This window comes from Diceros bicornis, chromosome 33 (assembly GCF_020826845.1).
Source record: "Diceros bicornis minor isolate mBicDic1 chromosome 33, mDicBic1.mat.cur, whole genome shotgun sequence".
In the NCBI taxonomy this organism is placed as follows: Eukaryota; Metazoa; Chordata; class Mammalia; order Perissodactyla; family Rhinocerotidae; genus Diceros; species Diceros bicornis.
Genome location: NC_080772.1, coordinates 30,799,523 through 30,823,137, shown reverse-complemented (window position 1 = coordinate 30,823,137; position 23,615 = coordinate 30,799,523). Strand labels below are relative to the sequence as shown.

General features: G+C 43.2%; 1 protein-coding gene across 2 annotated transcripts in view; it reads left to right on the top strand.

Moving 5' to 3' along the window:
- TPD52 (tumor protein D52) overlaps positions 1 to 23,615 on the top strand; it is a 233,378-nt gene that overhangs the window by 134,789 nt on the left and 74,974 nt on the right. For both annotated transcript variants that reach the window (XM_058528932.1, XM_058528929.1), the window contains one exon: positions 12,912 to 13,093. In XM_058528932.1, coding sequence (XP_058384915.1) covers positions 12,912 to 13,093 — 182 coding nt within the window. The remainder of the gene's footprint in view (positions 1 to 12,911; positions 13,094 to 23,615) is intronic.

Sequence of the window (23,615 nt, the reverse complement as noted above, 5' to 3'; positions counted from 1 at the left end):
AAAGTAGTGATTCTATTGAAAACACACGGTCCAAAAACCAAAAGTAGAAAAAGAATTAACAAAGGCCCTGCTAGGGAGGATAGTAAGGACGTCACCCAGGGGGACTTAGCGAACCAGGATTCAAACCAGCTTTGTTGCGCCTCCCTGCTTTGCTGCCTCATGTCTAATCTTTTCTTTAATTTTTGCATTGAGTCTCGGACTACCCCTGTGTGATCTGCATAGAAACAGCAGTCTTCTTTAAGAGCTGCACAAAGCCCTCCCTCCCTTAAAAACAACAGATCTAATCCCCTTCTATTCTGGAGCACTACTTCAGACAGGGAGGTGAGGGACTCTTCTAGCTTAGAGATAGACTGCTCTAAAGTCCTGAGGTCTTCATCTATAGCATTGCTCAGGGCAGTTAATCCTCTCTCCCCTGCAACTAAGGCTGCAGTGCCGGTTCCTACGCCCGCGGCAACTCCCAGTCCCAGGAGCACAGCTAGGGTGAGGGATACTGGTTCTCTTTTCCTTAGTATAGATTTCTGATCAAACTCATCTTCGAAACTATTGGCAGTATGATAGTAAATTCTAGGCACTAACTGCACAAGCACGCAAAAATAGGGGTATGCCTTTAGTTTACCCTTGCGATGGGGGGAGTGGCATCTTCCGGCTTGTTTTGCCCCCCCTCGTCGACCCATGAAATCCCAGTCGGGGGTTCCTATAGCCAGTTTACAAAGGTCAGGGTGTAAGTCCGGCCACCATGTCCAAGGGGAAGCAGTTTTTTGGATTGACCAGGTTATATCTCCTACCTGGGAGACGACTTGCCACGTGAGCAGTTGAGGAGCGTGGGGATTAGGATTGGACGACCTGCTTGCCGTTCCCATGACGCAAACGCAGCTTAAGAGGGTTATCAGTCTTTTCCACCTTCCAGAGATCTGCTGCATTCTGGGGTGCCTTCTTTACGTGTGTAGCGTGAACCCAGGAAGTTATACCGTCCACCTTGACTGCTGTGGGTGTAGTGAGGAGCACCACGTAGGGCCCCTTCCAACGTGGTTCTAGCGACCCCGTCCGATGTCGTCTCACAAGGACAGAGTCCCCAACCTGGAACTGGTGCGGTATGAGCAGATCACCAGGCTGGTAAGCCTCTTTTAGCTGGTTCCAGATGTCGCGCCTGACAGCCTCGAGTGCTTTCAAGCGGGCTGACAAAGGTATAGAAGGTACAATGTCAGGGTCATGTATCCCTATTTGTGCCAAAGGGGGAGGGGTTCCATAGAGGATCTCAAAGGGTGTAAGTTTTAAGGGTCCCTGTGGGGTGTTCCGGACGCAGAACAGGGCAAAGGGCAGGAGGGCTGTCCAGTCACTACCGCCGGTCTCCATAGACAATTTAGTTAGGGTCTCTTTAATTGTTCTATTCATCCTCTCTACCTGGCCTGAACTCTGGGGTCTATAAGCACAATGTAATTTCCAATTGACCCCCAGTTGACTGGCCAGTCCCTGACTTACCTGGGCAACGAATGCAGGACCGTTGTCAGATCCAATTACCTTTGGGATCCCGAATCTCGGGAGGATTTCTTCCAATATCTTCTTGGCTACTACAGAGGCAGTCTCTTTTCGGGTGGGGAAAGCCTCTACCCATCCCGAGAAGGTATCTACAAATACTAGAAGATATTTATTTCCATACCGGGCCGGTTTGATTTCAGTAAAGTCTATCTCCCAAAAGGTTTCAGGCCTATCTCCCCGGAGTCTATGTCCAGTGCGGTATTTGGTAACTGCAGCATTTGTGAGAGCGCAAGCTCTACAATCCTTATAAATTTCCTCAGCCGCCTTTCTCAAATCTGGTACCTGGTACGGGGAGGCCTCAATAATTTTAATTAGTTTCTGAGGGCTCAAGTGGGTTAGCCGGTGTAGATGTGATAGATATTCTCGCCCTTCTGCAAGGGAAAGGACTTTCTCTTCTTTAGTTAGTTCCCCACCGGAGGCAGCTTTGCTGACCTTAGCTCCCTGGAGAGTCAGGACCATAGGTCCTAGTGCCGCCCGCTTGGCTAGGCGGTTCCCTTGAGCTATGGGGTCGGTGCCTTTCTGATGACCTGGGCCACAGTCTTATTTTCAGCTAACCTTAACGCCTGTGTCAGGGCGATAAGCTCAGCCTTTTGTGCAGAAGTCCCTTCCGGCAAGCGGCTTGCCCACAGAGTCTTTTTCCCGTCTACCACAGCCGCCCCAGCCATCCTCTTACCTTCTGCCATGAAGCTGCTGCCGTCGGTGTACCAATTAGGGGCTCCAGCCCATGGCTCATCATCTGCTTCGGGCAGTAGTGTGGCCGGGTTTAAGATGGCCGGTGGGGCGAAGGTAATTCTCTCAGTTAGGAGCAGACTTTGGTAGTGAGTCATCCGGGCGTTAGTCATCCATCGATCTGGAGGCTGTCTGATAATGCTTTCTAAGGCATGGGGGGCTATTACGGTTATCTGTTGGCCCAGAGTTAACTTATCTGCATCTTTTACCAGCTGGGCAGTGGCGGCGATTGCCCTTAAGCAGGAGGGCCATCCACTGGCTACCGGATCCAGTTTTTTGATAGATATGCGACTGGGCGCTTCCAGGGCCCAAGGGCTTGAGTTAGGACTCCCCGGGCGATTCCCTTTCTTTCATCTACATACAAGGTGAAGGGCTTGGTCAGATCTGGTAGGGCCAACGCGGGTGCCTCTAATAATGCCCGTTTTAGAGTCTCAAAAGCCTTCTGGTGCTCTAGAGTCCAGACAAAGTTCCCACTTTCCTTAGTCAATGGGTACAGTGGAGCAGCCAGGGTAGCAAACCCTGGGATCCACAACCGGCAGATACCGGCCGTCCCCAGGAATTCCCTTACCTGGCGAGCGGAGGTTGGGGCCGGGATCTGAGTCACAGTCTTTTTCCGGGCGTCGGTTAACCACCTTTGGCCGTCTTTTAGTGTGTAGCCTAAGTAGACTACTTTCTCCTGGCACAATTGTGCCTTCTTCTTTGACGTCCGGTACCCCAACTCACCCAACTCGGCCAGGAGGCGCTTGGTTCCTTCCTCACAGTCTCCCGGGGTTTCCGCCGCCAACAGTAGATCATCTACATACTGTAAAAGAGTCACTTGAGGGTTTTTAACCCTATTGTCAGTCAAATCCCTGTGGAGGGCCTCATCGAACAGGGTGGGGGAGTTTTTAAACCCTTGAGGCAGTCTTGTCCAAGTCAGTTGTCCAGCGATCCCCATATCAGGGTCGCGCCACTCGAAAGCAAAAAGTAATTGGCTCTTTGGGTGCAGCCGCAGACAGAAGAATGCATCTTTCAGGTCCAGGACAGTATACCATTTCCGTGATGGGGGGAGGGAGCTGAGTAGGCTATATGGGTTTGGCACAGTAGGGTGTAAGTCCTGCACTCTCTTGTTCACTTCCCTCAAATCCTGGACCGGCCTATAATCAGCAGTTCCAGGCTTTTTTTACAGGCAGGAGAGGGGTGTTCCAAGGAGACCGGCAAGGAACCAGGCATTCCCTTGCCCAGTGTCCTCTCTCCTTACAATAGGCACATTGGTCCTTGTCTTAGGGCTGTCGTCTGCGCGAGCCTGGTCGTGGGGCGTTGCCCAGGTTCCCTGACTGCCTATGATCTGGCCCTGTCGCCTTTATCACTGCGGCCAGTATTTTGGTCAGTTTCTTCTCTTGTCTCCTATCTCTCTTATCTTCCCTCTCTTCAGCCTCCCTTCTCTCTCTCTCTCGCTTTTCCTCCTCACTCTCTCTTTTATGATACACCTTTTCAGCCTCCTTTACCACGTCCCGCAAGTCGTAGTCCTGCAGCCCTTTTAGCCTTTGTAATCTCCTTTTTATATCTGGGGCAGACTGTCCAATAAAGGCCATAATGACAGAGGCCTTTTGCCCTTCCGAGGATGGGTCGAAGGGCGTATACCTGCGGTAAGCCTCCATCAATCGTTCTAGGAAAACGGAGGGAGGTTCAGTGGGCCCCTGCTGGATCTCTCTTACCTTAGCCAAATTGGTGGGCCGCCTTGCGGCCCCTCGGAGACCCGCCACTAGAGCCCGGCGATAAACGGACAGCGCCTCCCTACCTTCAGCCGTGTTATAGTCCCAATTGGGCCGGTTGTGCGGAAACCCTTCTTCCGCTTCCGCTATCGTTGCCGGCTGCCCGTTGGTGCCTCGGATATTCTTTCTTGCTTCCTGTGTGATTCTTTCTCTCTCCTGCGTGGTAAAGAGTGCCTGTAAGAGCTGTTGACAATCATCCCAAGTGGGCTGATGGGAAAACATTAGGGACTCTTATCAGGGCAGTTAATCCGGCGGGGTTTTCTGAAAAGGGGGGATGGTTATTTTTCCAGTTATACAGATCTGAGGAAGAGAAAGGCCAGAACTGGAGGGGTGACAGCTGGTTGGGCCCCGCAGGAGCTCCATACTCTCTTAGCGGGAGCGCCACCGTGGTATCAGGCCCGTCCAGAGTGGCTCCGCGGCGGCTTCGGGTTCCAGCGGAGGGACCCGAGCCAGTCGCCCTCCGTCCTGATTGCGATCCTGGAGCGGGGGAGGGGTAAGGAGGAGGCGAGAAAGGGGGCCATTCGGGAGGAGGCTCAATCTCAGGGTAGACCCCGGGGGGGGGGGGGGGGGGGCCGAAGGGGTCTCCGACTCCGCTGTTCCAGTTGATTTCGATTTTTGCCGTGTCTCCGCATCCTGCAGCGCCAGGACTCGGGGGCTTAGTTTTTTTGCTTTTACCCGTGGCTTAACCCACGGGAGTGGGTTCTGCACCAGATCCTGCCACACTGTAATATATGGTCGTTGGTCAGGATGGGACCCCGGTCTCTCCTGGAAAACAATAGCCCTCACCGGAAAACAATAGCCCTCACCGCGAGGATAATAGTTAGATTAAACGTCCCCTCAGGGGGCCAACCCACATTGAGGGAGGGCCACTCAGAGGTGCAAAAAGTCTGCCAGCGCCCTTTCTTTATTTCTACCAATAAGTCGTGCGCTCTCGCTCGCACTTCAGTCTAGTGGTCTAGGGTCAAGGAAAGGGGGGTCGTCACAGTCTGTCCCATCCCGTCAAAGGAAGTCCACGTAACGAACAAAAACAGAACAATAAACACTAAAGACACACTAAAACACAGACAACCCTGCCCGGAAGGCGTCTCTACAAGCCAGCCGAAGGCGGCTTCAGACGGGAGGGGTTTCCGAGTCCTCCCCGGGAAAAGGTATCGCTCCTTTTCCCACCTGGAAGGGGGGTTGGTCAGGCTTTCCTGACTCCCCTTATCCCTTGGGGCGTCCCCCAGGGTTGCAGCCTGCAGTCCCTAGCACGTCTGCCACTGCAGCCGTTCGGTCCTCACGGCCCGAAGCGGCGGCTGCCCGATACTGAAACCAAAACAATAAAACAATACTTTGCGGCGCCGCACACACTCACACACTCAGTCACTCAGGCCTACCTCCAAGGGGTCTTCGGAGTCTGGGGTTACCGCGTGGATCCCGGACGAGCCCCCAAATGTTGGATTTCCAAGGGGAAGGGGAGGGAAATCCCAACTCACCAGGTCTCGGGATGACGCGGGCCCACAGACACAGAAGACCGAACTTGATGCAAACGCAAGAGGTTTATTGAACGGAGCTCCGGGTCGACTCGTGTCCCTCGCAGGAGACAGAGGGGTCGACCCCGAGCCTTAGGGGGCAAGTTCTTTTATAGGATTTGGGAGCATAAAGCGGGAAAAGGTTGGCGCGGTTTTACATGATTGGTTAATTCAAAACATTCAGACAGTTACATTTTATGGCGCGAATTGCTACGGCGCGAAACAGCTATCAAGGTGCACACACATGTCCCCACCTGGGCCCCCTCCACCCCGACCCTCCCAAACTTATCCCTCTGTAGCACTCCCTTGTTCTCAATTTTCTCTGAACAGTTTAGGGTGAGTCTTCCGCGAACAGAGTCAGTTGGGATCGATAGACTCTATTCATAGAAGACTCGCCCCAACTGCCCCTTAAGGTGTTAACATATTAAATTTTTAACATAATTTACATCCTTCACCTTCAGTTGCAGATATACCATAATTTGTATATCATTATTGCTTGGAACGATCTTATCTTCAAGTTCTCAAATTCCTAAGCCCTTTCTTGGACCACAGTTTTACCCTTGTCATGTTCTGCTGTTCTTTAATCACAGCTTTATCTACCAGTCTATTTACTTTTTTTCCGGGTCTGCCTCCCTTCATACTCAGTCTGGAACCACTGGGCAACCGTTCTGACATCCTAGAATCTCACTCCCTGTGATACTGTGGTTTATAAGAAATACATATTTGGTCTCCAGCTCTGTTCCTGACATAGAGCTCCTAAAAGTCTTGGACTTTCCTGTGATAAGAGCAATAAAGGCGTCTTTTTTTATGTTAATGAGGCACTTTTGGAAAGCCCTTAGGTAACTTAAGGATGGGTGCTGGTTGCCTGGGGACCCAACCTGTGCTTAGAGGGTTAGAACTTTCATTCCCACCCCTGGCCTCCTGGGAGGGGGAAGGGGCTGGAGGTTGAGTCAGTGGCCAATGGCTAATGATTTAATTAATCATGTCTGAGTAATGAAACCTCCATAAAAACCCAAAAAGACTGGGTTTGGAGAGCTTCCAGGTTGATAAACACATGGAGATGTGGGTAAAGTGGTGCGCTGGGAGAGAGCATGGAAGCTGCATGCCCTTACCTCATACCCGCCCTATGCGTGTCTTCCATCTGGCAGGAACATCTGTTCCTGAGTTATATCCTTTTATAATAAACTGGTAATCTAGTAAGTAAAACGTATCTCCGAGTTCAATGAGCTCCTCTAGCAAATTAATCGAATCCAAGGAGGAGGTTGTTGGAACCTCCAATCTATAGCTGGTTGGTCAGAAGCACAAGTGACAACCTGGGCTTGCGATTGGCATCTGAAGTGGAGGGCAGTCTTGTGGGACTGAGCCCTTAACCAGTGGAATCTGATGCTCTCCCCGAGTAGATAGTGTCATAATTAAATTGAATTGTAGGAGACCCAGCCGGTATCAGAATTGCTTGGTGGTGTGAGGGGAAATCCCCCCCGTTCTCAACATTGGGATTAGGTACAGAACCCTTTTACTCCCTTAATCTTTTGTCTTGCCTGCCATCCTGGATCTCCTTTAATGCAACTGACATTGCTCTTAGACCTGGCCTGTTGTGTGCTGCTGGGTCCGCTTAGTCCAGAATTTTTCAACCTTGGCACTAGTGACATTGTAGACCAGATAATGCTTTGCTGTGGGGGCTGTTCTATGCATTGTAGGATGTCTAAAAGCTGACCCTCATGTAATAGATTCCAGTGGCAACCCCAGTCATGACAATCAAACGTGTCTCCAGACATTGCCAAATGTCCCCTGGGGAGGAGGGAAGGGGGCGCAAAATCACTCTGGTTGAAAACTACTAGGTTTGTCAATAAAACTTGGTGGTGACTGGGTCTATAAGAAATTGATTAATTTTTTAAAAAGGTACATTTTGGGGCCGGCCCCGTGGCTTGGCGGTTAAGTGCGTGGCGGCCCGGGTTCGGATCCCGGGCGCGCACTGACGCACTGCTTCTCTGGCCATGCTGAGGCCATGTCCCACATACAGCAACTAGAAGGATGTGCAACTATGACGTACAACTGTTTGCTGGGGGGTTTGGGGAAAAAGAAAGGAGGAGGATTGGCAATGGATGTTAGCTCAGAGCTGGTCTTCCTCAGCAAAAAGAGGAGGATTAGTACGGATGTTAGCTCAGGGCTGATCTTCCACACACACACACACACACACACACACACACACACACACACAAAAAGCTACATTTTGGGGAGTGCTTGCCCTACTTCAGGCATTGTTTGAGGGCTTCACATATGGCCATGTATTTATTTAATCCTCACAGCAACCTTGTAAAATAGGTATAATTATAACCCCATTTTACAGATGAGTAAAGAGCAGCACAGAGTCTAGGTGTACTGCCCCCGCCCCAGAACTATAAGTGGTAGAGCCATGCAGTCAGACTTCAGAGCATCCTGTAGGAGCCTCCTACTCCAGGCCCACCCTGTCTTGCTGAACAGCTGTCATTTTGAGTCTCTACTGCTTGTGTAAGTTACCTGTTGCTGCATAACAAGCCATCCCAAACTTTAATTCTTCTCTAGACAACGTATTCAAAAAAAATTTTTTTTTAGAGAAGAGAAAAAAATTATATTGTATATAATTTGCCAGGGCAACACATGCCTTATTACTAGGTGTAGTGCCCTTGGCCTCACTGCCAGGTATTTTGTGCTTGACAGAAAATTAACTGCTCTGCATATATTCTTTTAATTATTCCTGTTGTTTTCAGCCTCTCTTCTTGTCCCAGCTTTCTTTTATTCCTGTATGACTGAGTCCCACACCTTTATGGATTCTTGAGAATAGAGTGACTTATTTTCACAGCGTCATCCTTCTGCATGTGTTATTAGCTACAGTTTCCTTCATTCTGCTTCATTAATTACCACTCTTCTCTATACTTTCTGTCCACTAGAAAGCTGTTGAAATCTCGTCTGCTTTTTGTCTCCATGCTATTCTCTTCAATATTGAGGGTTTGTAATTTTTTCATTCATTCTTTTACCATCATTTAATGGGATTTCAGGAGGGAGAGAGATAAATGTAAGTATTTACTCTGCCGTCTTGAACCACTAATCCATTTATTTTCGTAAAAGAACATTGTTATGAGCATAACTTGTTGGTTAGGGTTGAGGAAACAGAAGTTGTTGCAGCACGGTTAATAGAAGGGAGTCATTTTATAATTATGTCAGAGAAGATGCATGTCGAAATTTTTTTTGCTAACTAATATAAAATACATATATCATTTCATTATTTTTGTTGTTATTGTTTGCATTAAAAGAGGAAGCTGGGTAGGATTCCAAACTATATTCTAAATGTCCTCATATGCATGATTGGTATAGTATATGTATATATGCTTAATATATATTTAAAAAATTAAAGTAATACATATTCTTTATGTTCTAGATTTTCTATAGTAAATAATATAAAGAAAAAATAGTTCTATACAGAAATTACTACGGTTAGCATTTGATATATTTCTTTTGAGGGATTTATATCTCCATATACTATCTTGGTAAATGTGTAAATTTATGTAACTGTATATAAATATGTGCACCGTTATTTTTAACTACCTACCAGATAGCCTGTGTTCTCTGAAGTTTTATGGGTCTCACAAACCTCGTATGTGCAAAACTAACTAACTCTCTTCTAACACTGCTCTTCAGCCTCATCCCTGGCTCCCTTCTTCCCTTACTTTCTACAGTCAACTGATGATCAAGTCCTTGCTGTACTATTTGGTAAATAGCTCTCCATTCATTCTTCTATATTCATTCCTGTGGCTGCTGCTTCAGTGTAGGCCCTCTGTCATCTCTGTCCTAGCTAATTGGAGGAACTTCTCAACAGTTTGCCCTCTCTCCATTTCTTTTCCTGTCTCTGGTCCATCTTGCTTACTGCTGCCAAAGTTTTCTTTTTAAAACAAAGAACAAGTACCATCACCCTATTAATGAGAAGCCTCTTGATTCTCCACTGTTTATAGGATAATGTCTAACCCATGTAGCCTATGGTATAAGACTCTTTACAACCTAAGTGAGGGTAGCAATTGTTTTCAGCAATTTTTTGGACCCTAATCTCTGTTGTTATGTTGGTTTAACTCTCTATTTCTCTACCATTTCACATACTTTCATATCAAGGCCTAGAACAGAACCTGGTACGTGACAGGCACTTAATACTCAACACACATTTGATGAATGAATGAGTTAAAGTGGGACTGTCCCTATATCTGTAATCCCTTTACCTTCTCCCATTCTACGTCGACAGTCTGGTTCAACTTTCAGGCTTCAAAGGGAGAAAACAGTACAGCAGAATAACAGAATAGTTAGGAAATCTGAGCTCTATGACCAGTTATTGAGGGAAGCAGTCACCTTCAGGGTACCTGCTCTACCTATGACAGCTCTATAAATGAGCTTTATAGCAACGTTTTCCATAACCAGGGGTAGGCACTGAGCTCCACGATACACCAGCAGGTGACAGTGTGCCTACAGTCTCTGCAGTCTGCATCAGCATAAGAAGAGCTGACAATGTTGGTTGTCAATATGGATTGAGGGAGTTACTACATTTATTATTTTTAGAAGTAATTTGACAAGTAAATGAGGAATTCAGAGATGGTTCTAGGCTATGATTTGAAGGAGGGCTTTGTCTGATTATTTGATGTAGTTTCCAAAAAGTACAGTAAGCGTACCATTTAAAAACAAAATCAGGTGTTAATCTGGGGGTCGTATGCTTGTGGTAATATCACTTCACTCACTGAAAACACATTGACTTCCATTGTAAAATGTAACAAAGTGAAGGCAAAAATAATGGAACAGAAAGCAATAGCGTTCTGTTTCTACTTGATTTAAAAATCTCTTTAAAAAATAATTATTCATAATTTCATAAAGTTTACAATGTAATAAATATTTCACAACAGATTTACCGAAAATTTCAAGTGCTTTTATTAAATAGTTGAGCACACTCAAGAATTTTCTAAAACCTAGGGGGAAATACCATTTGCTATCATATTAATCTTAGCTCAAACGTCTCTTCACAATTATAAAGGAGAGTATGTTATTTTAACAGCAGGCCCTAGTGATGGCTGAATTGTCTTCGATAAATGCTCAACTGTTAGATTGACTACTGGATCTTCCTCTCATCTAATGCTTTTTTAATGAGATGATGGCTACAATTGAAAGTCTGCCCAAAAGAAGAAAAAAAAAAGCAGGGTAGAAGAAGAGTAGATATCAGCCACAGATGTGGGGTAATGGGAAAGCAGGTCATAGCGAAAAGTGGGAAGGACTCTCCCTGTTGCAAGCAGACGAGGCCCCCAAGCTGACAGTCGCTTCTTCCCTTGAGCAGTGCTCTTCCTGCTGCTCTGGTGGCAACTGGTGTGGATGGCATAGTGGCTTCCAGCTAAGGATCCTAGTAGCTGCTCCTGTCGCTGACAGCTTAGTGTTCCTTTCTTTGTGTTACCTGTAGGGGGCAGTTCATAGCTGTGTCTGTGTTGAGCCTGTAGCCTGAATTCTTTCTTGGCTCTCTGCAAGAAAGAACTATTTTTTTGAAGGTCCTTGTTTAAAGACCTTTAATATTATACTGTGTGGAGTTATAAAATTAGTATTATGGTTAAAGTACAATATTCCTGGCTACCTTTTCAGCTCTATCTGGCATCTAGGTCTACTAACTTGTCTTTGGTTTAGATCGACCCTTACGTGCGAAGTATTCCTTCCCAATGTGTGTGAACCCACGGAAACAAATCCATCACCGTATCTCCTTCCAGCTTCTAAGGGGCTTGGCATCAGCTAAGTGTTTTGACCTTTTTTCTTGAAGCAAAAGTCATGAACTTTTTGGTCCGTGGGCCAAAATATGTTTTGCCAGATTTATAAAATGAAAGACTTTTTTTCAACATATAAACATTTAAAAATTGGAAATTTTACATTAGTGTATGGATTTCTGGTTTTTCTTGGAAAATCAAAAGATGTGGCAACACTGGACTTGAATTATAGGTTCAGCTGGAGCTGAGTGGTGGCTGTGTCTTTTCCACTGGCATATATGCTTCTACTCACCAACCCCCACCCGGCCTGGCATTTGAGTTTGTAATTCTTGGAGTACCACATGATTAAAACTAAGTCATAAATATAGTTTTGTAGTTTTTAAAGTATACTATCAAACTCTTAATAATTCTCCTTTGAATAACAAATGTAAAACTCATTCCAAATACAGGATGTAGGTAGTCAGATCAAATTGTTAATGTGCCTCTGTGATTAGCTCTCACAAACAGAAACTTAGTGTTTCCGGTTTGAGCCAAAGCGTGCACACACCACACACAAATTAAAGATGAGTAGAAGGCACAAATCTGTTCTCATGGAATCCTGAAAAAGCACGTTTGGAAAGAAATTTTGTAAGTTAAAAAAAAAGAAGTAATCAGCCTGCGTTATACATTCAGTCATACCTCAAGTAAATTCAGTATGTGAAAAGACTCCTATAAAATGAGCAGCACAAAACAATTAAAGAAGCTATTTTTCCTTTGAAATTTTACTTTAGGAAAAAGAAGAAAATCACAACAAAGTCAAGCCATTTAAAAATATTACAAAAAAAAATTCTAAAAGAAAATAAAAATATTACATAACAAGAACTCATGTTCAGACTGCTCACTGAAGGACCCTCAGTCATTTTTATCCTAACACGTGTTTAAGTTTGTATTAAAAGAATAGTCACTCGCACTAAACCTGAATTGGAAGGCACTTTTTGCAGATGGTTGGTGCTGGGCCTGAAGGTCAGCGCTAGCAGTAGAGTCAGTCTCCTTGGATGCCCTCCTCTCTTGCTCTGACCCCGACACCCCGCCAGCTCCCCTTCGGCCGTGCTGGGAAGCTTGTCTAGGACACCCTCCTTTCCCTGCTTGGCTTCCAGATTCCACTCTGGGCCACCATATCTGCACCATCCCGCACCAAGTGCAGACGCCTGCTTTTATCTGGCTGCTCTTCAAGAAGGAAAGGGAGGAAGAGGAAATTGAAGAGCACACCTGGCTTTTTAAAGCAAAATTTCACTTAAATTTTTTCATCTCCTTTTTTTTTTTGGTGAGCAAGATTGGCCCTGAGCTAACATCTTGCCAGTCTTCTTCTACTTTGTATATGGGACGCTGCCACAGCATGGCTTGATGAGTGGTGTGCAGGTCTGTGCCGGGATCCGAACCTGTGAACCTTGGGCTGCTAAAGTGGAGCATGCGAACCTAACCTCTATGCCACTGGGCTGGCCCCTTAAATTTTTTTTTATTATTGCTATACAATGTAAATGTAGAGCAAACTGACTTTTTAAAATTTCCCCTGTAAGATTTTATTATACCTACCGTATTAAACCCTTACATTGAATTATATGCATATAAATATCTCTTTTCACATTTAGGGCTCTCCGAAAAATGTGGAATCCTTTGCATCTATGCTGAGACATTCTCCTCTTACACAGATGGGACCTGCCAAGGATAAACTGGTCATTGGACGAATCTTTCACATTGTGGAGAATGATCTTTACATAGATTTTGGCGGCAAGTTTCATTGTGTTTGTAGAAGACCAGAAGTGGATGGAGAGTAAGTAGAATCATTTCCGAGTGCTTTAAGAATGTTCATAAAAGTTGAGATACCTCACAAGTATTTTTGCGCTTAGGTGACTTTTGAAAAGGCAGAAAATATACTTATTTCTTTTGATAATGCTATTAGAAGAAAAATCTGAAGTGCTTAAAAGATACTTTGTTAGTCAAGTTAGGCCATATTCGTGTCTTCTCAAAGCAGTAAGAGCAGTTTTGGGGAAGGTGTGCATGTTCATCCTGATGATAAGCCATTCCACACCAGAACGTAAAAGCTAGCTTTGTAGTAATACATGCTGTTCAGGCCACTTTACCTGTACCCTTTTTTGCCCCTCATTTACCATTTGCCCACTGGTCCACAGTCTCTTTCCGCTTCTCAGAGAAGCCTCCTCTTTCTGCTTCTTCCTGCTCCTTTCTCTTACTCCACCAAATTCTGATGCTGTATTATTTTCTTTCCTTATTATTTTACATCTATTCTCAGGATTATTATTTTTCTTATATGATTTCATATAAACAGAGTTCATTCTATTTATAGGCTGTGCAGATAAAGATATTTATGAATATAAATATGCACTGGGGAAACCACGAAGGTGGGAGATTTAGGAGCAGACTATCAAGAGTGAAAGGAGATGTTGAACTAAGATTCCGAGATTGAAAACAATAGTAAACATGATGGAAATGATTTTTTTCCATCAATTTTTAAAGTGTACACTTTATAGATTTTAATATTTCTGCTATCAGGATGCATCTTACAATTGATGGTGTATCAATTTAATTGGCAATGTGTTTTCTTTTTAATAGTGCATAAAATAACAGTGAATCTAGTAATCAGTGGTGTCTTAGGTAGGATAGATTACAGTGATTAAGAAGTTTGTGGTGTTTAAAAATGAGTCACATTGTAGAAATGAATAGGGAAAGAGTCTATTCTAGACTGAAGAGAGCAGTTATGAGAATGGGTTGCCTCTCTCCTGAGAGCTCTGGATATCCAAAGGTCCAGTTGAAAACTGGGCTCACCCAAGTAGGAGACGTGAGCTCATTCTACTTGAATCTGAATAGGACCTGACAAACTTAACAGAAATACACATTTTCTCAGATCAGTGATCTGTGAGGAAATGTTTAACAACTAGCTGTCTGATAAAAGAAGGCCGTGAGTTACCGATAGTCACAGAACTGGTTAATGTCTGGCAGTGATTAGTAACTTAGGGTTAACATGCTAGTCTAGGTGTTATTTGGGGATGATCTATTTCAAAAAAGTTTATTCCGTAAATAGTAGAAAGTTGACTCTTTATACATGTAATACTTAATTTTTATTTCTTTGTTTCTTTTTATAAACTCTGTCATCTACTTTCTTTGACCCTTGTTAGACCTAAAGTAGTTTAACCTGTTTTCTTTAATCTTTGTTTTTGATGACCCGGGGTCATAATTATAAACATTAATTTCTGTATTTTATCATAATTCAAATATATAGAAGTATTGCTCCTTAACCATGTACCCCCCAGTTCTGTAGTTTTAGTGTCTTACCTTTGGGTGTCATCTTTCTTTTCTTGCTGTTGTGCCTGTGTCTGCTTTTTTTTAGCTTGCTTAGACCTCTCAATTCTCTTCTCCTAATACGCTGATGCGTGGGAAATTGGTCACCAGATTTGTTCTGTTTAGAATAAGAACAACTAGTGTTTGAGTAAAGACCTCGCAGCCTCTTCTCTACATAAAGTGCATGTACTGCAGTACACGGACTTCAACATGTATTTTGACAGCTCCTAAACTCCTCTGCTTAATTCTCACTGGGTTCTGTGGAGACTTGATGTCACCAGATAACTAACTTCCTGATAAGTGAAGTGTGACTGGGTTGGGGTTTGCCTGTGTTGACTGCCTATTCACCGATGCCCTTGATAGGGATTCTCACATATCAGAACAGTGTTTGCTGAACCAGTCAAGGTGTTGAGTGTTTTGTACATGGGTAGCCATCGTGGTTGAGACTTTAACACCTCCAGTAGGAACAGTAGCAAAAATAAGATGAGATTACTGGATCTCAAATACTATTTGAGATGGTGCCAGTTCTTACAGTGAGTTTGTAAGTAAATGAGTAAATAAATTCCTTAAGAACATTCTTAAGTCCAAAAACTTTCTTTGTGGCATTGATTCGGTTGGTCAGCTTGGAATATACTTATAATACATTTATCAGTTTCAAGGATTAAGCTGCTTTGCCACTATCTTCCAGAAGGGAGCTTACACCTTTGTCTGGTGCCCTGATTTTTGTGCTGCTGCCAGGGGACACATCTGCATCACCTGGCTCTGGTGGCCACTGGGGCTTATGCTCGCAGGTCCCACAAGATTGTAATCAATGGAGAAAGAATTCTTAAACAGCTACCACCCCCAGGGCACAGCAGGAGGTTACAGACCCAGGAGCTCAGTCTTTCTATGAAAGAGGCCTATAAGCTTAACTTCACCCGGCTCTGGTGGCCAGTGGGGCTTACACTTGTGGTCCCACAGCACTGCAGCCTGAGGGGTAGGCTTCCAATTTAACATATCTAAGGGCTGACTGTAAACCTTTCCTGAGACCTCAGATGGCTGGCACTATCTTTGTGCTCTCCCTCTTCCGTGCTCCAGAGTGCCAGCATCTCTCAGAGGGGAGCTCTTATACGTGTCTGGGTGCCACAGTTTTATGTCTGGTACCCTGATTTTCGTGGCTGCCATGCAAGGGATACTTGTGGATCACCTGGCTCTGGTGGCCAGGGGGGCTTGCATTCCAGGGCCCCACAGGACTGTACAATTAGAGAGGCAGTTCTTGGCAGGCAACCACCCCCAGGGCCCTGCAGACTGAAGCACACCCTGAATCTTTCTGTGAAAGAGGCCTACTTGCTTGTCCTAGAGCTTTGGCCTGAGGAGCAGACTTCAGGTTTGGCACATATCTAGGGACTGTGGATGTGCTGTCAGGGAACGTAGGCTGGGGGATGCCATCTAAGTACTCTCCTTCTGCCTCGCTGCAGCTCACTGGTATCTCCCAGAAAGGAGCTTATACACTTGTCTGGAGCCCTGATGTTTGCGACTGCTACCCGGGGGACACCCCCAGATTGCCTGGCGCTGGTGGCCAGTGGGGCTTACACTTGCGGTCCCCTAGGACTGCATATATTTGCATACTTTAAAAGCTGCTGCCTGGGGATCTGGCTTCCAATCAGCCTGAATCTAGGAGCTGGCTGAGCTCCTCTCCTTTGGGACACTGACAGGTCCTGGCACACCCTCAACTACTGGGAGCTGTTAAAAATTAAATAGGCTATGGGGCTGGCCCCGTGGCCTAGTGGTTAAGTTTAGCACACTTTGCTTTGGTGGCCCAGGTTCAGTTCAGTTCCCAGGTGCAGATCTACACCACTTGTTGGCAGCTGTGCTGCGGCGGTTACCCACATAAGAAGTAGAGGATGATTGGCACAGGTATTAGCTCAGGGCGAATCTTCCTCAAGCAAAAAGTGGAAGATTGGCAACAGATGTTAGCTCAGGGTGAAACTTCCTCAGCAAAAAAAAAAAAAAATTAAATAGGCTACTTGGACAATCACAAAGGTTTGAGAGAAAACTAAGAGCTAGGGCAGTGTTGAATGATAAGATTCATCTACTACACAAGGCCAACCCTTCAAAACTGGGAGAGGTGGCTGTTTCATCTAATACATAGAAAGCAACACAGAGAATCAAGCAAAATGAACAGAGGAATATGTTCAAAATAGTAAAAGATAAAATCTCAGAAAAAACCTTAATGAACAGGAGATAAGTAATTAATCTGATAAAGAGTTCAAAGTAATGGTCATTAAGATGCTCACTGAACTCAGGAGAAGAATGGATAAACACAGTGAGAACTTCAAAAAAGTGATAGAAAATATAAGAAAGTACCAAACAGAAGTCATAGAGCTGAAGAATACAATAACTGAACTGAAAAATACACTAGAGGGGTTCAACAGCAGACTAGATGAAGCGGAAGAAAGGATCCGTGAACTCGAAGACAGGGCAGAGGAACTCACTCAATCAGAGCAGCATAAAGAGAAAAGAATGAAAAAAGGTGAAGATAGCTTAAGGGACTTAGGGAAACAACATCAAGCAGACTAACATTCACATTATAGGAGTCCCAGGAGAAGAGAGAGAGAAAAGGGCAGAAAACTTACTTGAAGAAATAATGGCTGAAAACTTCCCTAGCCTAGGGAAAGAAACAGACATACAGATCTGGAAAGCCCAGGGAGTTCCAAATAAGATGAACCCAAAGAGCCCCACATTATAATTAACATGTCAAAAGTTAAAGACAAGGGGAGAATCTTAAAAGCAGCAAGAGAAAAACAGCTTGTTACATACAAAGGACTCCCCAGCACCACCACCACTGCATAAGACTATTAGCAGATTTTTCAGCAGAAACTTTGCAGGCCTGAAGGGAGTGGCACAATATAGTAAAAGTGCTAAAGAGAAAAACTTCCAACCAAGAATACTCTACCCAGCAAAGTTATCATTCAGAATTGAAGGAGAGATAAAGAGTTTTCCAGACAAGCAAAAGCTAAAGGAGTTCATTACCACTAACCCAGCCTTACAGGAAATGGTAAAGGGACTTCTTTAAGCTGAAAAGAAGGGGTGCTAAGTAGTAACAAGAAAACACAGGAAAGTATAAATCTCACTGGTAAAGGTAAATATGTGGTAAAGCTAATGGATTACTCACTTATAATGCTAGTATGAAGGTTAAAAGGCAAAAGTAGTAAAAATAACTGTAATTACAATAATTAGTTAAATGATATATAAGATAAGAAGATGTAAAATGTGGCATCAAAGACATAAAACATGGGGAGTGGAGAGTAAAAATGTAGAGCTTTAGAATGTGTTCAAACTTAAGTTGTTATCAACTTCAAATAGACTTATAAATATAAGTTGTTATATGTAAACCTCATGGCAACCACCAAGAATTAAGCTGCTGATTTTATTAATTTTTTAAAAAATAAACTGGGCCATGGTATGACTTTTCACTCAGTCAGCAAACATTTAGTAAGTAGCTCTTATGTACTACCTCTGTGTTTAACGCTAGGGATGTACAGATTAAAGACAACTCCCCGTGCCTTCAGGGAGTTGATGATTTAGTCAGAGAGCTAGAGACATAAACCAATATATATAACACTGTATAAGTTCTATTTACTGTATTCTACAGAAATGAAGAAGAGGAGATTGATGATTTAGTCAGCTTGTGTCAGAGAAGGTTTCGCAGAGGAATTAACAATTGAAATTCAGTTGTAAAAGATGGTTAGGAGGTAAAAAGTGCATAAAATGAGAGGAAGCTGCACTTGCAAAAGTTTTAAGTGAGAGAGAGCCTGGCTTTTCTGGGAACTCAGGTGTCTTAATTGGCCTAAGTTTAAGAGGAGTGATGGGAGAGTGGGGCGATGGGCAGGAACCAGATGTTCAAGGGATTTATATGCCATTCTGAAAAATTGGGGCTTTATTCTGAAAGGGGTAAAGAGCCATTAAAATATTGTAGCAGGTAACATGGACCAGATTTGTGTTTCAGTGAGATCATTCTGGCAGTGGTGTGGATCATGTATTGGAAGAATGAAACTGGAGTTAGGGATGCTAGTAAGGAAGCTTCTGGAAAGAAATGATGAGAATGTGAATTAAATCTGAGGGTCAGGAAGGGACACTTTTATTAGTAATTTAGGAGATAGAAGAAACAGGGCTTGGTGACTGAGTAATCGTGTGTTGTGAGGTAGAGGGAAAAGTTTCGAATGATGTTTGATGTGAGACTTGAATGACTAGGTAGATAGTAAGTTGGGTTGTATTGAGCAGTGGAGAAGGGGAATGTATTATATATATTTCCTGCTTCAAAAATAAAAATTAATATGCTCAGATTTAGATTAGTTTGATTCTCTCATTCCCACTTATGGTCATAATGCTTTCGATTAGTATCAGTTAAGAAACATTTCTCGTTTTACTGAAATATAAAATCTGTGTGGTTAAACTATGCTTATTGTTTGGTTAAAGAGCCAAATTCTTGGGCCAGCCTGGTTGTGCACGAGCGGTTAAGTGCGCACGCTCCGCTTCGGTGGCCCGGGGTTCGCGGGTTCAGATCCCGGGCGCGCACTGACGCACGGCTTGTCAGGCCATGCTGCGGCGGCAGCCCGTATAAAGTAGAGGAAGATGGGCACGGATGTTAGCCCAGGGCCAGTCTTCCTCAGCAAAAAGAGGAGGATTGGCATCTGATGTTAGCTCAGGGCTGATCTCACTCACAAAAAAAAAAAAAAAAGAGCCAAATTCTCCAAATCTTTTCGTTTCAAAGTTACATTTTAATTTTGATTTTTCAAGAATTGTATACATTCCTGTAAAATCCTGAGGTCTAGTTTTACAAGTAAAGTCCATTTATTAATGTGTTAATGAGGATTGCATCTTTTAAAGCATTATTTCTACACTGGCGTCTCTAAGACAACACACATGATTGACAGCTCTGAAAAATCAAGGAGTTTCAAAACAAGCATGATTGGCAGTTCTAAGATAACTAGCACGTGCATTGAATATTATTTGTACTTTTGTTTGACACTAAGGTGGAATGTTTACAAGCTAATTTCCCAGTCTTTGTTTCTGTTTCAAGTTGTGCGATATATAGGGTCAAATAAAGAGTGGGATGGATATTGAATGTTTCAAAAACTAAAGTTTTCAAGATGTATTGATGGGAGAAAAGAGAAAATAAGAATTTGAATTAAGTGGTTCTTTTGATTCCAGAGGACACAGTGCTCAATTTAAAAGTATGCATGTTTTTAAATACATTGGTGATTGAAAATCATTCTACAGTTGTACATCACTTAACAGGATATGTTCTGAGAAATGGGTCCTTATGCGATTTTGTTGTTGTATGAACGTCATAGAGCCTACTTACACAAAACTGGATGGTATAGCTACTACACACCTAGGCTATATGGTATTAATTTTATGGGACCACTGTTGTGTCTGCAGTCCGTTGTTGACGGAAATGGTGTTATACAGTGTATGACTGTAGTAGATTTTCTTTAACAGATCTCTGATTATTTTTTAGGATAAAAGAACATCTATTAAATTTAACTTTTTAATAAGAAACCTTGAGAATATGTAGAAATTATAAAATATAATCCCAGAAATGTTCTGAGTTTATGAAACACATGTAATTCAGACTGAATAGCATCAGAGGTTTTTTTTCCCCCTTGGACATATAGCAGTGTTTTATTGGGTTGATTTGTTCTGTTGGATTCTATTTTGATTGATTTGCAAAACTGATTTTCTTCGTGTAACGTATTCACATAGGTACAGCTATATCAGTCCAGAGATTGTGTAAATTTGGATGTCTAGTAAGTTTGCCTTATATGCCTTTCCAGGACTGTAAAGGTTAAAAGTGAATCTGGAAACTACTATGGTGTCTGCTTGTTAAGGAATGCAAGCAATTAAGTGTTCCCACAAAAGCTTTGAAGTTAATATCTTAATAGGACAAAAAGCAGAAAAAGTCAAGGCTGCATGCCTGCAATTGGTTCAGGCTGTAGTTCTGTTGACTTGAGTGGATTTTAGAAAAATTAAAAGCTATCTTAATAGAAAGTATGAGTTCTATTTTAGTTTGTAGAATTTTGTATTAACTTAGATCGTCACTTGATAACATCTAGAGACTTTCAGAGACCCATAATTTCAGAATGTATTTTGTAATTTATATGTAATAAGAACAGTAATAGCTAACATTTGTTGAGCACTCTCTCTGCCTCCCTTTGCTAAGAGATTTGCATGTATTATTTTCTTTAATCTTTTTGTTATACTAAGGTAGATGCTCTTAGAATCCTCATTAAAAAACACTGAAGAAAGGCTTACAGAGATTTTAAGAAACTTACCCAAGGACTGCAGCTAGTAAGTAAGCAGACCTGAGACAATGTAGCACTAAGTCCATATTGTTAACCACTACTTTATACTAATCAAATACACTTCCAGGGTACTGTGTGTTTAGGTGTGATTTATTAATTTTCTCAGCAAATATTTATTGAGTATCTTAGTTACAGTGTGCTGAATGCAGTTTAGAAGAATGTATAACATCTTTAGAAGGAAAGATACATAGAGCACAGTAACACAAAGGAATGTATGAATAAATGCCTGAACGAATGATGTGGTCAAGCATAGAAGTGTTCAAAGGAGAAGGTAGAGAAACGGAAGTTGAAGCGGTTTCATAAACAAACAAAAAAAGGGCCTCCTCAAGGAGATGGGACTTTAGCTAGATTCTCAAGGATAGGGGAAGGGATGTTGGGAGATGGATAATGAGAAGACAAGTGTGGGAGAAACAGCGTGAGCAATGGAACAGAATTGAGAATAAGCCTCGTGGAATTGTATTAGTTATCTACGTCTGTGTAACATGTTACTCCAAAACTTGGTGGTTAAAACAATAAGCACTTCTTATCTCACACAATTGCTGTGGGTCAGGGATCCAGCAGTGTCTTGGTTGGATAGTTCTGGCTCAGAGTCCCTCATGAGGTTCAGTTCAAATATTAGCCAGGGCTGCAAACATCTGAAGGCTGGACTGGGGCTGGAGGATTTGCTTCTAAGGTGGCTCCCATGCATGCCTGGCAAGTTAGTGTTGGGTGTTGGCAGGAGGCCTCGGTTCCTCATCACATGGACTTCTCCATAGGGCTGCTTGAGTGTCTTTACAGCATAGCAGTTAGCTTTCCCCAGAGTGAATAATCTAAACTAGAGAGCTTGAGGTGGCTGTGGTGTCTTTTATGACCCAGTCACATATTATGACTTCTGCCATACTCTGTTCATTGGAGGCAAGTCACTTAGCCCAGCCCACAATCCAGGGGAGGGGAATTAGTCTCTACCTTTTAGAGGGAGGTGTGTACAAAATATAAGTATGCATTTTAAAACCACCGCAGTGGTCAAAATCCCTTGCTTAGATGAAGTTTTAGGGAGTAATGAAATATTTGCTTTGCTAGATAGGAAAGGATCCTTATAGAAAATTCTGAATTTTAGGCTGAAAAATTATGACAGTGGAGAGACAGAGGAGTGGGATTTGGGGATTGGTATTTTTGGACGATTACGTTAGTAGTGATGTGTGAGCTGGAATGGACGCAGCAAGGCCAGTTCTGAGACTGTCATAGTAAACCAGGCAGGAGCTGATCAGGGGCTGGACTAGAGCGAGAAGAGATGGGAGAGGAAAGCCAGGAGAGACTGTTCAAAGAAATGACTGATAGGATTTGGTGACTGGTGCTTGAGTTTTCCAGCCCAGGTGACTTGAAAAATAGAAGTCACAGCAGTAAGGAAGTTGGGTAGAGGAGCTGTTCCTAGGGCAGGATGTGCAGCTCTGTTTTAGACATGTGGTTATTGTGTAGATATGTGCCATATGGGATTGGATCTATGAGAAATTAAGCTGTAGAATAACAGTAGACCTGGAGTTAGTAACTTCACATTGGGCTCTAAGTTTGTATATCTTTTGCATGTATCAGCAAAAACAAAACAAAACACCAAAAGGCAAAGGCAACAGCATGAGTGCAGATTTGTGTTTGTGCCCCATTAAGCGCCAGTGACTCACTTGAAGACATCTTGCAGTGTTCAGATTCAGGCATCGTATTAGAGCAGAATAGCTGTATTTCTAGAAGTGAAATGCAAATGTAAAAATAGCAAATGGGATCCTTTTGGAGAAGTAGTGTAACCTGACCAGGTGTATTCAGTATAGGTTCATATTATCCAACTTCAACCAGAGTTCTCAGAATTCTTTCATTTGTTTCTAGTAGATTTCTTATTACTTTACCTTTTTCACTCTTAGGCCTTTTGTTCCTCCCTTCCACCTCCTTAGCAGATAACCTAACTCCTTCTTTATTGAAGTCAAGTTCATACATTAGTTTGATCCACATAAAATTGCTGTTTTTTAAGTAAAAAGTAGTTGAATATCTGAAATTTCATTTGATTCAACCTATTACTCCCTGGATTCCTATTCTCTACCTTAAATTTCCTCTGTATCATCTTTTCTAGAGAATTTGATAAAATCTGGAACATTTTACCTTGTTTCCCCTTCAAACTATTGTTCTCTTCCTCCCTGTCCTGAAAATTGCCCTTGTTTTCTAAATTTCCATTCATTCCTCAGTTCAGCCCACCTGGCTCTGCCGTCGCCGTTGTGCTAGTTCATCAGTGACCTTCTGGTCACCTGCCCAACAATTTTGCTCAAGCGCTGTAGTATTCAACACTATTGGCTATTCCCTTCTCTGAAATTGTCATATACTACTTTCATTTTCTTGGTTCTCCGTCTACTTCCCTGTTCTTTTTCTACATTCCTCTAAAAGTGCTTTATTAAATTTTAGAGGATAAAATGGTAGGGAGGAGATACGATAGTTTTTGGCTATGCATGTGCAGGGAAGTTGAGCAGGGCAGGTATCAGGAAGAACATGGGAGTGGAGGGCAGGAGGCCTTGGTTCTAGTACTACGTCCAACAGTGTGTACGGTACAAGTTCATTGACCCGAGAGTCTAAACACTAGGCTAATTGAACAAGAGAATTGTTCAAAAGGAGTGTTTCAGAGCTCCCCTATTTTAA